Source organism: Aspergillus terreus, genomic scaffold, assembly GCF_000149615.1.
Source record: "Aspergillus terreus NIH2624 scaffold_2 genomic scaffold, whole genome shotgun sequence".
NCBI classification, from domain to species: Eukaryota; Fungi; Ascomycota; class Eurotiomycetes; order Eurotiales; family Aspergillaceae; genus Aspergillus; species Aspergillus terreus.
Genome location: NT_165925.1, coordinates 1328728 through 1344151, shown reverse-complemented (window position 1 = coordinate 1344151; position 15424 = coordinate 1328728). Strand labels below are relative to the sequence as shown.

Sequence of the window (15424 nt, the reverse complement as noted above, 5' to 3'; positions counted from 1 at the left end):
CTCTTTCCAGCACCGAATATCGAAGTGAAAAAAGGCGAAGTAACTACGACTACTTCTTCCGATACTGTTGACCATATTCTGGTCGACTTCAGCGGGCCCGACGACCCCGACATGCCTAGAAATTGGCCAATGTTGGCAAAGACAGTTGCCATGATCAATGTGATGCTGTTGAACTTCAGCTTTTATGCGGCTTCAGCAATATTCACGCCGAGTATCCCCAAAATCGAGGAGGTGTTCGGTGCGAGCACTGCCGAGGGGACGCTCGGACTGTCCCTTTTCGTTATAGCATATGGCATTGGGCCTCTTATTGTACGCATATATTACGTGGTCGCACCTTATGTCCTACTACCTAGACTGCTAATTACTTGATTGCTTCAGCTTTCTCCTCTGTCAAACCTGCCGTCAATAGGACGTACTCCGGTATACATCCTTGGCTCCCTTACGTTCTGCTTATTCAACATCGGGACTGCCCTCGCGAAGGACCTGCACACCATTCTCATTCTGCGCTTTTTTGGAGGCCTAGTCGGAAGCGCGCCCATCAGTGTGGGAGGTGCTACACTGATGGAGATCTACGAGCCCAACCAGATCCCGTATGCCATTGCCCTGTACGCGGTCAGTGGAATTTGTGGGCCCATTCTAGGACCAGTATGTTATTGCCTTTGAGCTACTTTGCATCCGAGCTGACTTGTACATTAGATCCTTGGGACGCTGGTAGTGTAAGACTCTCATCAACTCGGCGATATACATGCTAATACCACATAGAGAGCGTTGGAAAACATGGACAGCGACTTTATGGCTCCTCTCAGGTGTCACTGCTCTCACGACTGTGTTTGTATTCTTCTCACTGCCCGAGACATTGAACGCCAATATCCTTTTACGCCGAGCACAGCGACTCCGCCGCCGTACGGGGAACCCGGCATATAGGAGTCAAGCTGAGTTGGATACACCGGTGGCAAACCTCGCTGTGCGCATTATCAGGCAGACAATTGATGATTTCAAACTGTCTTGCATGGACCCGGTCATTCTGTTCGTCAACCTGCATACGATGCTAATCTATGGTGTCCTGTACCTGTGGTTTGAGTTCTTCCCATTCGGTGAGTCAACCAGATGCTGCAATCGTAGCCGTCTTCAACTCACTCACCGGACACAGTGTTTGATGGAATCTACCACTTTAATGCTATTCAACAAGGCCGTAAGTATCAACCCAAGGCCTCTCTGATCATCTTTAATGTGAATTCTAGTCGCATTCTTTGGGATCCTGGTTGGCGCCGTCGTGTCTGTTATTGCATACATGCTATGGCTATACTTCTCATACCAGCCACGGGCCGCGAAACCAGGAGCCATCGTTGAGCCTGAGGCTCGCTTAGTCCCCGGCCAAGTCGGAGCAATCTGCATCCCTATCTGCCTCTTTATATTTGCATGGACGTCTCGCGAGAGGTAGGCGCACATAGCCATCGAGATCTATTGGACAAGCACTGACCCGACGTATGTAGCGTACATTGGATTGTCCCTATCATTGGGACAGCTTTCTTCGCGCCAGGCTTCTATCTCACCTTTCAGTCTATCCTCAACTATCTGGGAGAATCCTATCCAAGATACGTCGCAAGTGTGTTCGCTGGCAATACGTTCTTTCGGAGCTCATTCGGGGGAGCATTACCTTTAGCTGCCCCCCGAATGCTGAAGTCGCTTGGCATTGGATGGTCATCGAGCACATTGGGCTTTATATCCATTGCGTTGGTCCCTTTGCCTTTCATTCTGGAGCGTGTGAGCTACTTACAGTGCCTCAGAATCTGGAGAATTGGCTAATTATTCGATAGTATGGAAAGCGTCTACGTTCCTGGAGCAGATACGCCAACTAGTCATTCTTGGGAAGAGATTGGACGGCTGCTGCGATGGATCCACTGTTAGGTGTATGCGTTTTCCTTTCTATTGCAAAAGGAGAGAACGTGTTCGTGGAGGATATGTTTCGGAACTCCGAAGCCTTGTGGTCTAGTTGGTCTTGGTTGGATTCCGTACATTAGGGACCAATGTACTATATGCGGAGGTCCGTGGTAGCTAATAATATCCGTTCAATCCAACTGCATCTGGCAAGTCTTTTGTTAACTTAATCGCTATAAGTCCAGACGATGGCCAAGAGGTAAGACGTTGCACTTGTAGGTAATCCAAAGCTCTGCACTGCACGGAAAAGGTACGACGATTGGTTTGTTCATTAGGAATCTTAGACTTCCGCTGTTCATCCTAGTACTGTTAGCTTCAATGATGGCTAAGGTTCTATCACATTCTCATGTCCCTCTGCGGTTGTCGGATTGCCAGATTAGGAACCTACCACGTTGGGCAACCCCGGCCGTGTACCTGCCGAATCCGGCATGGTGGATTATGCCAAGACCAGTCCCTCGTATCATTGGCTTAGCCAAGCACCCCCGATGTAAGAATGTCTTGGCACTCGTCAATGAGGTAATTCGTGTGCATATTCTATTGTCTTGGTGTGTTTATCCCTTCATAGTTGACTTTTCCCCCTGCAGCAGACGGCCCTAGTGGATGCTTAACCCCTCTCGCATCGAATGAGACCCAGGCCCCCTGGAGACGGTCAGAGCGGTTCTCCCCTCCCCCATGGATGGGTGTTCCCAGCAGTCCCGTCCCGTCTGTGCCACGGGCACTCGGATGCCACCCACTCCACGTAATCACATTCTTACCGATTGGAGAAGACATTATATACACAGTCAGACCGTGTACTCCGTGGTGGATCGGATTGAAAATTCTGTTGACCGTTGGGTACGGAGTAGATTCTACGTGGAGATGTGGAGATTTGCCATTATTGTATGGATTGCAAATTAGACGGCTGATGCTAACATACATGGGATATAAATATACAAACGAATTGACCACAAATCACCATCAGACGCCCCCGACTACCAGAAGAATCCTCCGTCCTTCGCCTAGATCATCAGTCCGGCGGCGAGCGAGCCCAGCCCAGCGATGGCAGAGCCGGCGCCGAAGAGGCTGCTGGCCGCGCCGTTGTCCTCGACCTTGGGGTACTTGTTGGGGTCGGTCGTGTCACACTCGCCCCATTGCTGCGTCGTGCTGAGCGTGCAGTTGGCGTGGTCGCCGCTGTCGTTGGTGAAATCGAGCTTGCCGTTGTCCCAGTCAACGGTCACCTGCGCGGTCTTGCAGATCGACTTGGTGCTGGTGCCGCGGTTGCCGCCGCAGCCCTTGGAGAAGGGCTCCGAGCTGCCCGAGCAGCCGAACAGCTCGTCGTCGATGATGACGGTGCAGTGCGAGACGTACTTGTTGGCCGGGGGGTTGGTGGTCTTGATGTAGATGTGGGCGGCCGAGATGGTCTGCGCCAGAGCGGCGAGGGCACCGAGCTTGAGGAGCTGCATGGTGGACTTGGAAGTAGATATTAAATAATGATCGATTATATCGAAGGAGGAGGAATGGTAGCGGTGGTCGAGACACTGGACGGGGGACTGAAGAGGAGGGTATCAAGCCGCAGGGATAAGCGCAGGGCCGGGCGTGCCGAGGAGCGAGGGTAGGTCTTTTATAGTCCCCAGGGCGTCTCCTGCACAACGACACCCCCGGCTAACCGGATCAATAGCCAGCGTCAACAAAAGAATCACCTGAGAAAAAAATCTGGCGCATCCACCAGGGCACAAATATCGCGCAGAGGCACCGATGGGGACGGCGCCAAGGCCTCTCACGGCCGGGTATGGCGGACTTGGCTGCTGGGCTCTTCTCCGCCTCGTGGATTCTCCTGGCCCCAACCAGGCACTAAGGGTCCACGGTCCACCCGATAGCCTGACCGTCGCCGTCCATTTTTCATCTCCGACTTAACCGATCATGGCTGAATACCCTGACATCATGCTGCACCGCATGCTTGACTTGGGGTCTTGGGGCGTCCTGCACCAATCCACGCCGAGCGCCGAGCACCCGACGAGAAATAGCACCCTGGGATCCAACGGCCGTGGCCCAATAATGCGCCGAATGATCATATCCACGCCTCTGTCCGGCCGACAGACCTGACCCACGCCCAGCACTAGAGAGCGACAATAAATGGCCGAAAGCCCGCTTATGCTTTTGCTTGACTCTTGCGATCATGGAGGAGGGGAGCCCAACCGCCAGGCGCACTGAACGAGAAGGTAGACCGACGTCAATCCTCATCAGTCTTGGTGCTATCCCTAGTTCGGCGCCATCCCTGTCGCGATCATTTCCCTCAATGGGGAGAACCAGGGATAATGATGGTTATTATGACTATCCTCGATAAGACTCCGCCAGACTGCCCGTATCTCTCAAAGGGCGCATCTCCACCGTCATGAATTAAACCCAGACTCGGCTTGGGCGGAGGACAAGGGCATGCATGGTGGTGAGCTAGGGTTGTCACTAACACGGGACGGCGGTTGCTTAACGGTACACCTGTCGGAGCTGCAATCCTTCACGTATACTCTGGAGTAGACTTAGACTTCCCATCTCGTTTTCTGTTGCTGATCTCACATCAAGGCACTCTTGGCAAACGTATGATGCCGGGCTGGAGATGAGGCATGTCAACTCTAGAAGGCGTCAGTTGTCACCCACCATCGAGGACCGCCCATGGTCACTTACCTGATCAATTGACTGATCGCGTAAAAGAACAATAATTCTCCAAGATGGTGGTGGTCAGAAACCGCTCACGAACACGCCGCTGGATCTGGTGTGGGTCAGGTGGCTAGAAGGGCGCTATGCCACTTATGGGCCCCCAGTGCTCCATCTGGTGGATTCGTTGCCGACATCGACGACTGGAGCCCTTCATAAAATAATGCTTTGCCTTAAGGATGCGGAGTAATGATGTGGGTGGTTCTGGAGAAGAGTACGAAAGACGATTGAAGGCGTATAAATGCTTAGCGGCAGTAAGAACATTATCATCAGGTCCATATTCATCATCAGTCCAGAAAAACACCTCTCCCAGGTCAGCCACAAGAAAACAAATGAACCCTACACCATCCCATGAAACCTCAAGAACAATCATCCAACCAAACAGCATATGTGGGACGAACGCAAAATATGCACAGAAAGACCAACACGAAACGAAGCAACTTATTTCATATCAGCCGGAGTCAAGGCTTGGACCACACTCGTTCCTTCACTGAATCGGGTACGGAAGATGCGGTTGGCGTTCTGGAACATGCCGTCTTTCAAAGAAACAATGATGAACTGGGACCCCTTGAAGCGAGTCTTGATCAGCCGCCCAATGTTCTGTGTATGCGACAAGTCCAACGCCGCATCAACCTCATCCAGAATGTACATGGGCGCTGGTTTGAATTGCAGAAGCGCCATGATCAATGACAGCGCGATGAGTGATCGCTGACCACCACTCAATTCTGTCAAGCTCTGCTTCCAGACCTTGCCTAGAGACACCTTCACTTCCAATCCGTCGGTAATATCCTTACCCTCGGGAGGATCCAACTTGGCAAAGCTGCCCGGAAGAAGCTCAGCAAAGATCTGTCCAAAGTCGGCATTGACCTTTGTCCATGTCTTGTGCAGCGCCTCTTTCTTGTACTCGTTCAGGTTGATGATGGTTTCTTCAATCTTGCGCTTGTCGCGGATGACCGTCTTCATCATGTTCTTCAAGGCGGCCTCCTTCTTCTCCACGCTGTCGATCATGTTCATGACCTTGGGGTTGATCTTCTTCTTCATGCCCTGGAATCGCTCGGTAACGTTGCGCAGCGTAGCCCGGCATTCTGCGATATTCTGATTCTTGAAGTCATACGCAGTATTGGGCCGGCCAAAGTTGTCCTTCTCGTCAGCGATCCATTCATGCTCCTCCTCCATATGCGCAACCGTCTGCGCGGCGGCATGTTGTTCTTTTTGCAGCTTCTCAAGCTGGTGGCCCAGCTTCTGCATCTCAAGGCCCTCTTCGGTGATTTGAGAGTTCTTGGATTTCATAGTCTCCTCAAGCTCTCGCAGCTCGTCATCAAAACCAGTCAGTTTGGCTCGTTCATCTTCAAGATGCGCCTGAGAGATGTCGTGGGCATCCTACATATAGAGGTTAGTAGAAATTATACAAAGGAATGTTTGTAAACAAACCTTGATGCGAGCTTGCTCCCTTTTCAAGGATTCGATTTCCTCCATCTGGGCTTTCAAAGTGCTCTCGGCCTCAGCGTTCTGTTCCTCCGCAGCCGACAGGTCGCTGCCAACTTGCTCAGATTCAAGTCGAGAATTCTGCAGCTCTTTCTGAAGAGTCTTGACCGAGTTCGAATTTTTGGTAAGACTCTTCTTGAGGGAGTCCAAAGACGACTGCAGTTCCGCGAGCTTGCTATCCTTGTTATCGTTAAATTCACTCATATCCTTCTCGATCCGCTTGATATCCTTGGATGCTTCGCTCTGGCGCGCTTTTGCGTCAGAAATGTCTTGCTTGAGCTGTTCGATGTTCGCTTTCATCTCTTCCACAGCTTGGATGATCTAAAATGGATCAGTACTGTACCTCAGACATGTGGGCATGGGTGACTTACCGAGGAGGATGAGTTACCGCTAATCTGCTCCTCGGTGAGTTTGATCTCGTGGGTCTTCAGATCCAGCTCCTGCTTGATCGAACGGACCGCATCGAGTTTCTTCTTCTCCTTTCTCATAGTCTCCTCAATGGATGCCAGGACCCGCTCCTTACTCCTGATTTCCCGAGTGATCTCATTCAGCTTCTGCAGAGTCACAAGCACCCCACTAGAGTTCGGCGAGCTACCACCGGACAGAGTGCCGGAAGGGTCGTAGACATCTCCATCAAGCGTGACGCTCTTGATCCGAACCGATGGGTCGAAGGTGACCCTCTTGGCGGTGTCTGCATCATTGCAAATGAGGGTGTTGCCGAACACATAGTTCATTGCCGCCGTAACTTCGTCGTCGTAACCAATGAGGGACAAAGCCAGGTCAACCTTTCCAGGGGCAATCTTCTGCGCCGCGCCAATCTTCTCTGCAGAGGCTCTGAAGGACGAAATTTTGTTTAAGGGGATGATCGTCACTCGCTTTCGTAGTTTTCCCTTCTGAAGCAGTTGGGTACCGGTTTCCGCAGTGTCAACCACCACGTTATACAGCCGCCCACCAGCACAAATTTCGAGCGCGGTTGCGGCTTCGAGCTTCTCCTTGTCCAATGTGAAAAGCTGCGCGACTAGGCCCTTGACCTTCGACCGATCAAAGTTCGGGTAGGGATCGGAGTAGTTAAAGTCGATGTTCGCTACCTTCCGCTGAAGTGCGTCGGCCCTCTGGCGCAACTCACGGATCTCCTTCTGCAGGCTTGTTTGTTCCTGGTAGAGCTGGTCCTCTCTTCCGGGTTCAAAACCGAGCCTCGTAAGCTCCGATTCAAGCTTCTTGGCTTGGGATTTCAATCCTTCCAGATCCTTCAAGAGTCCTGAGTTCTGCTCTTTCGCTTTCTTTGCGCGGGGTTCCTCTTCTTTGATTCTCTTTTCGAGGTGGGCGATCTTAAGTTTGGCTTGTTCCTGCTCCGTGGCCGCCGTACTGGCACGGTTACGAGCATCCTGCAGCTGGCCTTGGTATCCGCTCTCTTGGCCCTCTTTTGACGCAACACCGGTCTGCAGAGTCTGCAGCAGTTCCTCTTTCTGCTCCACTTCGGCCGTCTGAGCGTCAAGTTCAGCCTTAGCGGCATCGTACTGTGCTTGCAGCTTATCGTAGATCTTCTTCTTTTCCTTGAGAAGTTTTTCCAAGTCGTGCACGGTCTTCTGCACTTCTTTGTGCTTCTCCTTCTCTTCGGCAATGCTAGCCTTCTTCAAATCGAAGACCGTTGTCAAACGAACAAGTTCATGGGAGTGGTTCTTGACCTCATCTTCAAGAGCCTGGAATTTGCCTCCCTTCCGCAGTTCCTTGTCCCGCGCAGCACGGACCCGCTTCACATCTTCCTCCAGATGAGCGATCTCGCTCTTCAGCTTGGTCGCATTGTCCTCGAGGGCCTGCACTTTGCGTCTCTTGTTCTCACACTCCTCGCCGGTCACCCGTAGTCGCTCACCACTCCGAAGATAGTCGTGGGCAACCACCAAGCGCGTCAAACGCTCGAGATCATTCTGAGTCTGCTGGAAATCAAGAAATGCACGCTTCTCCGACCTCAGTTTCTCGAGCTTGGGCTCAATTTCTTCCTTCAGCAGCTCCTCGATCTCACGCAGTTTCAACTCCTTCTTCCCCATTGTCTTGACAGCTTTTTCCCTTCGATCCTCGAACATTCGCGTACCTGCAGCTTCCTCGATCATGGACAAAATTTCGACAGCTTTCATGTTCAAGACCTTGGTAATCCGACCCTGCATAATCAAGAAGTTGGGGTTGTTGATGTTCAGTTGGACACTCTGGAATAGGTTTTGCACGGTCTGCTGCTGCGCCCGGTGGCCGTTGATCAGGTATTTGCTTGTGCCGCCGAGAACAATCTGGCGAGTGACGGAGATGGTTGCATATTCCTCGAAACCGATCGGCGATTTGGCTGTATCACGGTTGTCGAAAACGATGGTCACACTGGCTTTGGTGACGCCCGCTTGGCCACGCTTGTAAATGAGATCCTGAAGGTTCTGAGCACGAACGGTGCTCATGTTCGTAATTCCGAGAACAAAACAGATGGCGTCGAGAATGTTGGATTTTCCACTGCCGTTAAGGCCAGTGATCGAGTTGAATGATTCATCCCTGAGACACATGTTAATTAGCATCACGGTTGTCTCGTCGCAGTCACCGGGGTCCAAAGCGTTTTCCGTGGTGAATTATATTTGGTGAACATGGGGAATCCAGAAAAGCGTACCATCCTCCGATGACCGTACGCACGGCGTACGATTTGAAACCCTGTCACCCCAGCATTAGCACTGTCGCTGTCAAAAGGCAGATTACCAAGCAGGAACTCACGTCAATAACGATCTCGGTAATCCGCATGATTGCGACTCCAATCCAACCCCATCAACTAGGGAATTGCGTGCATGAGACGAGGCAGGGAGGTCGGGAGACTGTCAAAACGAGATGTCGGAGCGGCTTGCGGATTGTTTGGCGGGCGCGGTTGTTTTGCCGGTGCGATCAGGTGTTTATGGATTGCCGCTTTAGGTTTGGCTTCGGAGGAGATGAAGTAAGCAGGCGGGGTATGCGGCACGTGACATGGCCTTTGATGGCGAGAGACAATGTACTGTAATCAACTTCTAGGTTCAGCATGTCTTCATTGCGGTTTCTGTATCTGTATGCCCTTATTGGCTACGTGTAGATCCAGGGATTTTGAGTTGCCTAGTGTATCGATTCGCATATATCGCTTTACAGAAGAGACAGCACGTCATACAGCCTGGATGGGCATGCCTGTATAGTTCACAACTTCTCACTATGTACAGATCAGATCCAAAATCGCGCCATCATACAGGCTTCTCCGAGGGTCCTTACTCACTATACGATCTTTAGGCTACTATCGCTCGGAGATAACATTCGTTCAACTTCAAGGTAGCCACTGCGGAGACTTCTCGGACACTTTTTGACTGTCAGCATGGACCTCATCTATGGTATAAAATCCGCAGCTTCTTCCTCCAGATCCATATTTTGCCATCTTCCTGATAAAATTGTGTTTTACACTTGTGCAGAGAGGTCTCAACTCTCCAGGACCAGAGATATTGGCTTGAAGATAAATCCATAAATTCCGTCTTCCTTAACTTTTCAGTCCCCAGCAACATGGCCAAGCAAGAATTGATGAATCTTTTCCTGAGCAAGGAGTTTGCCTCTGGCTACAAGCTTGCTGAGCTTGTTACCGGACCATTCGCCCAGCTCCTCGTCGACTACTCTGGCGTGGTCCAGAGCACCCAGCGTCCTCTGGTCATTCTTGACAATGCATGCGGAACAGGCATCATTTCGGAGGCCCTAAACCGCTCATTGGACTCCCAAACTAAAGGTCATTGGGAGCTGACCTGTGGCGACATCTCAGATAGCCTGGTCCAATACGTGAACCAGCGAATCCAGGACGAAGGATGGCCCAGGGCAAAGGCACAATTGGTAGACGCGCAAGACACCAAGCTTCCAAGCAGCCACTTTACCCATATCTTTGCCGCATTTGGTGAGTCGCACTCAGATATAGTCGTTGTAAGGTATACGCCACTGACTTGCGTGATCCCGCATCGTCAGCCCTTGTTGGACTTCCGAATCCTAGTGCTGCTTTGAAAGGTATTACTGCGGCTGACTACTGTCTTATCTTTCGATCAATGCTAATGCACCTTCTAGAATGCTTGAGAATTCTCCAACCAGGCGGTACAGTTGCGATATCGAACTGGCAACTGCGTATGTTTCGCCATCTCCGTCGCATGACATATACATACTGACGTTTCCAGCCGAGTGGTTAGTAATTGCCAAATCCGCGGTCGAGGCCATGCCTGGAGACCTGCCCTTCCCTACCGTGAAGGAGTTTCTTGCATCGCTCAATGAGGGATGGGATTCTGAAGAACCGACCCGTGTAAAGCTGGAGCAAGAGGGATTTGATATGGTTCAGGTGGCAACTGTTTCTCAGAAGCTATCGCTGCCTAAATCTACGTTGGTGGAACTCATCAAACCAATGCTTCCTGTGATTCTGGGTCGTTTCTGGACTGACGAACAGAGGGCAAAACATGAGAAGCATATCCCAACAGCTTTGCAACAGTACCTTGACGATAAATATGGCGCAAGTGATGACGTTCCAGTGGAACCAAGGGTTATTATTGCGACTGCACGGAAGCCATGCTGATTTGTTCTCTCTTTGGATGGACTCCCAAGGTAAAGCTCCGGTTGTGTATGATCTAGCTTTTTTGAACCACATACATCTATGTTCTATTCGAACAACCCAGCCCGTACATTCATCAAAGCAATGTGACAAGATCATCAAAGTCATTGAATTCAGCGAATATCCTACTTTCCCATAGATACCACTAAAGTTCAGAAACACCTTGCTGCTCAGCTAGACTGGCAACACCTGAACGACCGTCCGCCAATGCGCGGAAAACCAAACGCCTTTGCTGATCCCATTATCTTATGTTCTTCTCGGATATTCATGAACCATGCGGAAATCCAACACGCGTAAGTCCTCGGTTGGGATCCATTCGGTTGTCCAAGTCTTCATAACGAAGAATGAATTCGCGCTGTATCGACGACGGTTAGTTTTATGATGGAGGCATTCCAGTTGATAGGTGTTTTGCGTAACATACCCGAACCTTCTTCCAATTGGCCGGGTCCCAAAGGAGGTAAACACCTCGTTCGCTGACACCACGTTCAACGTCGACAGGACCCGGATACGTCTCGTCACGAGTGAGCCAGCATCTCTCCATCTTGTGGTATCTCCACTTGCGGCCCATCAACTCTTCTGCGACAACTTCCTGCATTATATCTCGAGGCATGCTGTAGAATATGTAGAACAACGTCTCATCGCTGAAGCTAGTAACGCGAGATTGGAGAGGTTGGATATTAGCCACGTTGTAGCACGACGGCAAAGCAAAGTCCTGCTCTAGTGGGACACCGGTGACCGAGGCAACAAAAGGCGAAGCGAAGGACGTGTGGAGAGGTCTGTAGCAGGTGCGCGGTCAGAAAAAGACACTGTCTTGGGCACCATGAGCACAAAACACTTACTCTGGCTGGTTGAGATCGAGGCCCAAGGTCATCAAGTCCTGGCCGACAGCAAGGCTTGCGACATCGGGGCTGTCACTATGGATCATGCTAAGGAGACCAGCGAGGCCGAACTTGTCCAGTTCGCTCATCTCAGCCATAGGAGGTTGCTCGGCACTTTGTGTCGTCCCAGCTTCCTGCGCATCCCCACTGCCGGCTTGTTGCTGTAATTGTTGCTGCTGTGACATGATGGCGCTGCTCAAGTCCTGGTTCACATTAGCCTGAGACATTTCCATAAGCGGGGGTGGACTGTATCCGAACCTCTTTCTCCTGTCCGGGAAGTCCATTCGACGGCTGGTTAACAGGGGACCGAGACGTTCCGATACCTGAGCGGAGTCAGTGAGCACGGCCCTGAATGGAGGTAGCGGCGCTCCACTTTACCTCCTGATCCTGCGTTTGCAGGCGACATTATCCTCTCCTGCCCATTCACCGACGCGGAGACCATGCTGCGACTCTGTACGGACTGAGCCTGGCTCGCACCGGTGAGTCCTACGCCAGCACTGTAACTTCCGAAGCCTGTATGTTGCATCAAAGACCCCCTACGGTCCTGGCTCAAGTCCGCAGCGACATTCCGACCCAGTGGGGGAAACTCGTCAATATTGCCTGTCTGCGGTTGTGAGCCCGCTCCTAATTGACCGCTGATACCCTGTCCCCCGTTTCGGAAGTCGTCTAAACGATTGGCAAATTGGGCACCGGACGGGAACACGTCGTCTTGCGAAGGCTGAGATTGTTGTTGGAGGTGGGATGGTGTTTGACCCGCTCGGGACGGCGCTTGAGAAGTCGGATGCTGTTGTCTTTGAACCGGCGTCTGTTGCATTGCACGTTGGCTTGCATTCGCCCAAACTAGGTGGCTCTGATTTTGAGCTTGCGATTGAGAAGGCGCTCCAGATAGGGAAGGGAAATCACTAGATCAGGCAATCATCAGCATTCGGTGTGATCGGACGGAACGATCAATTTCCTAGCCTGGAGCAACACGACAGCACTTACGAGAGGTCGAGAGGCGTAGCGGGTTGCGATCCGCCCAGGCTCTGCGCGAAAGTTCCCATGTTTCCGATATTGCGTTGTTGGTTGCTTTGAATTCCTGGTGTTCCGCTTACGGGGATGTTGAAGTTCCAGTTGGTTCCGCTCCCTGTCGATCCCCCCTTGTCAGCGTCCTTGCTTCAATATAACGTCGCTTAAGGTCCGTGAGCGCACCAATTTTCCCGTTCGGCAAACGTGCTGAAGCTAACGACGCATTGCGAGCTTGTGCTTGTTGTTGAGCGGCGAAACCGGTCATACCCCGAACAGGTTGTGGGCCTGGACCTAGTTGATGACGGTGAAAGTTAGCAACTCTGCAAAAAAAGAAAACTTGTATGAAGTTCGTCCGGGCTCAGCGACCGCATCGACGAGGTTCAAAAGAAGGTCTCTCATAATGGCGTTGAGCCGCAGATGGTGACCATCGAAGTGTGTTTTTAGAATTGACGGGTAAAACGAAGATCGAAGAAAAGAGACATTCTCCAGTGCAAAAAGAATGGCCACCACAGGATCCGTCTTCCACATATTTTGGACAGACGATCGATCACCACCGCAGGTCATGAGGAAGGCCTGTGCCATGCCGAGCCACTTCGTCGCACAGAAGGAAGCGAGGAAATTCACCCACCTGGCCTGTTCATGATGGAAAGAAGCTCCAGGAAGCTAAAAACAGATTGAGGAGGCTCGGATAGTAGGATATGGAAAGTTAGCACAATAGAGAGGTGCAGAGACGTCGAGGCAACTTGGTGCTTCCAGGATCTGAACCCACATCTGATTGCGACGGATAATGGAGGTGGAGTGGCTGCAACCGCGCGCTTGCTGACTGTGCACGGGCCATGGTAGCCGCCATTCTTCCCCCAACTTACTGCATTAGGCCATGTTAAGAAAGACGCATGCTATTAGTTAGAAGATAGTTGTATACGGCTATTTTATATAGTGCATTCTTGGCTTATTGAATGTATATGAGAATTACCTCTGAATATACGTTGCGTGTGAGGCTGTATACCTACTGGGCGGCCTGTCGCAGGTTGCTGTGCTCTCCTATTCGCGTATGCCACGAACACAAACGTATCTTTTCTAGCTTATGGGAACGCCCACATATGCAAGCATAATGCTTGTATCATCCAGTTTAACTGCCTTGCATGGCGGCTGGCGGGGCATAAATCGAGGTAACACTGACACCCGCGGCACTTCCCACGTGATCTAGCCGCCCCAAAAAAGTCGACTCCGACATCCGCAAAAAGGCACATCTCCGGCCTTTCACAGTCTCCCGGTAAAGGCTACCATCCGTTCGCGATGCATCGTCATTCGGTCCTGCGACTCGCTCGCCAAGCTGGGGGCCTTCCGCTGGTCGAATTGCCTCCTCCTTATCTCGCTCCCTCCCTCCATTTCTCCCTGATTCGGTCGCCTGTGCAGTCTTCCAACTTTTCCTCAACAACCCCCGTCGCTGGCCATGGACGTGACCTGAGCAAGTCTCGTGGTGTCTCTGCGATCCATCGCACCGGTCCGAAGTTCAAGCTTGGCGTCTCGAAGTACCCATTGCCCAAGCCTGTCTCCCCGGAGGCTCTCGAAAAGCGCAACCCGACCCCGGACCACGGACTCTGGGGATTCTTCCCCAAAGATCGTCAGGCCCTGAGCACTCCGGAATATGACCACGCACACGGTTCGTCTCGACAACCCATAATGTATCTAAAGCCAACACGGAAATTAGCTGACGCGTGATCTTCAGGCCGCTCGTGGTCTATCCAGGAACTGCGCGAGAAATCCTGGGAAGATCTCCATGCCCTGTGGTGGGTCTGTGTGAAGGAACGCAATCGGATAGCCACTTCCAATCTGGAGAGAGAGCGTCTGAAGGCGGGATATGGTGAATATGAGTCTTCTGAGCGGGACCGAGTGGTGAGTAGCAAGACCCCAGAGTAGTTTGACAATTGACCTAATACCGCGGGTGAATCTAGATCCGCGTTACGCAAAACGGTATCAAGCACGTTCTCCGGGAGAGATGGTACGCCTGGGAGGATGCGCAGAAGCTTTACAAGGATGGATACCGACCTCAGGATGAGGAATAGACGCATTGAGATGCCGCCCGAGCTCCACGCTAGCTCATCTTGAACGGGCTTATATCTCCGATGGGTGCTTTTCTATTGTACCTACCTATTCGCTGTATGTAGTACTAGTGGTTGTATTATTTTGTGTATTAGTCTAGAGCAATCCAACATATTGATTTGAATAAGAGGTGATGGAGATAGCGTAGGCGAATGTAGCAGGGAGACATCGGTCTGCGATGGAACTATAAATCTACTATTGTGCTGTCGTTCAGCACTATTACCTCGTGGCTCATTTATTGTTTGTTGGATGAGTGGGCTGATGGCTGTCAGTTCTCGTGTACGTACGCAATGTCTCCTGAATTAGGGGGTAATCTTCATCTTGTATACTCCGTTACAAGCAAAGAGCGCGCAAAAGGGGGAGACAGTTCTTCAGGGGTAAAGATCCATATATGCGATGTCCCCATACCATATTAAAATTTATCCAAATATTAACTAGTAATAGACACTCAACCGGAGGTCTTCTTATTTATTGATGTGGCCGCAGTGGATCCTCAGCGGGTAGCAATACCAATCAGTGACCTCCCTGACAGCCCATGATCCGCGGGGAGGCTAGGTCACTCCTAAGTACCTCCTCTAAGCTCCCTTTTCCCACCCCCTCAGCCGCCCAAAACGACTTCCTCACCGACTCCGCATCCTCCCACCTTTTCCCTCCTGCATTATTCTCTCTTGCGTCAACCTTACTTGTTTACTGTCTGTTCGTCCAGTCC

The 15424-nt window shown here is 51.5% G+C and overlaps 6 protein-coding genes across 6 annotated transcripts; 3 read left to right on the top strand and 3 right to left on the bottom strand.

Moving 5' to 3' along the window:
- Positions 1 to 111: 111 nt before the first annotated feature.
- Positions 112 to 1993, top strand: ATEG_01468 (uncharacterized protein; the record flags this gene model as incomplete). The annotated part of the gene is made up of 8 exons (XM_001208833.1): positions 112 to 309; positions 379 to 645; positions 697 to 716; positions 763 to 1094; positions 1151 to 1192; positions 1242 to 1437; positions 1494 to 1606; positions 1818 to 1993. The coding sequence occupies 8 exons, from the start codon at positions 112 to 114 to the stop codon at positions 1991 to 1993; spliced, it is 1344 nt and encodes a 447-aa protein (XP_001208833.1).
- A 943-nt stretch (positions 1994 to 2936) lies between these two features.
- On the bottom strand, positions 2937 to 3380 carry ATEG_01467 (uncharacterized protein; the record flags this gene model as incomplete). The annotated part of the gene is made up of 1 exon (XM_001208832.1): positions 2937 to 3380. The coding sequence occupies one exon, from the start codon at positions 3378 to 3380 to the stop codon at positions 2937 to 2939; it is 444 nt and encodes a 147-aa protein (XP_001208832.1).
- Positions 3381 to 5067: 1687 nt separating this feature from the next.
- Positions 5068 to 8880, bottom strand: ATEG_01466 (condensin subunit SMC2; the record flags this gene model as incomplete). The annotated part of the gene is made up of 5 exons (XM_001208831.1): positions 5068 to 6006; positions 6058 to 6432; positions 6483 to 8640; positions 8753 to 8793; positions 8854 to 8880. 5 exons carry the CDS (start codon positions 8878 to 8880, stop codon positions 5068 to 5070), a joined length of 3540 nt encoding a protein of 1179 aa, XP_001208831.1.
- Positions 8881 to 9651: 771 nt separating this feature from the next.
- On the top strand, positions 9652 to 10690 carry gtmA (gliotoxin thiomethyltransferase; the record flags this gene model as incomplete). Its single annotated transcript, XM_001208830.1, has 3 exons — positions 9652 to 10030; positions 10195 to 10251; positions 10302 to 10690. The coding sequence occupies 3 exons, from the start codon at positions 9652 to 9654 to the stop codon at positions 10688 to 10690; spliced, it is 825 nt and encodes a 274-aa protein (XP_001208830.1).
- Positions 10691 to 10871: 181 nt separating this feature from the next.
- On the bottom strand, positions 10872 to 12647 carry ATEG_01464 (NOT2/NOT3/NOT5 family protein; the record flags this gene model as incomplete). The annotated part of the gene is made up of 5 exons (XM_001208829.1): positions 10872 to 10958; positions 11148 to 11502; positions 11566 to 11927; positions 12095 to 12506; positions 12589 to 12647. The coding sequence occupies 5 exons, from the start codon at positions 12645 to 12647 to the stop codon at positions 10872 to 10874; spliced, it is 1275 nt and encodes a 424-aa protein (XP_001208829.1).
- A 1261-nt stretch (positions 12648 to 13908) lies between these two features.
- Positions 13909 to 14678, top strand: mrpl4 (mitochondrial 54S ribosomal protein uL29m; the record flags this gene model as incomplete). The annotated part of the gene is made up of 3 exons (XM_001208828.1): positions 13909 to 14275; positions 14342 to 14508; positions 14568 to 14678. 3 exons carry the CDS (start codon positions 13909 to 13911, stop codon positions 14676 to 14678), a joined length of 645 nt encoding a protein of 214 aa, XP_001208828.1.
- Between the last annotated feature and the right edge of the window lie 746 nt (positions 14679 to 15424).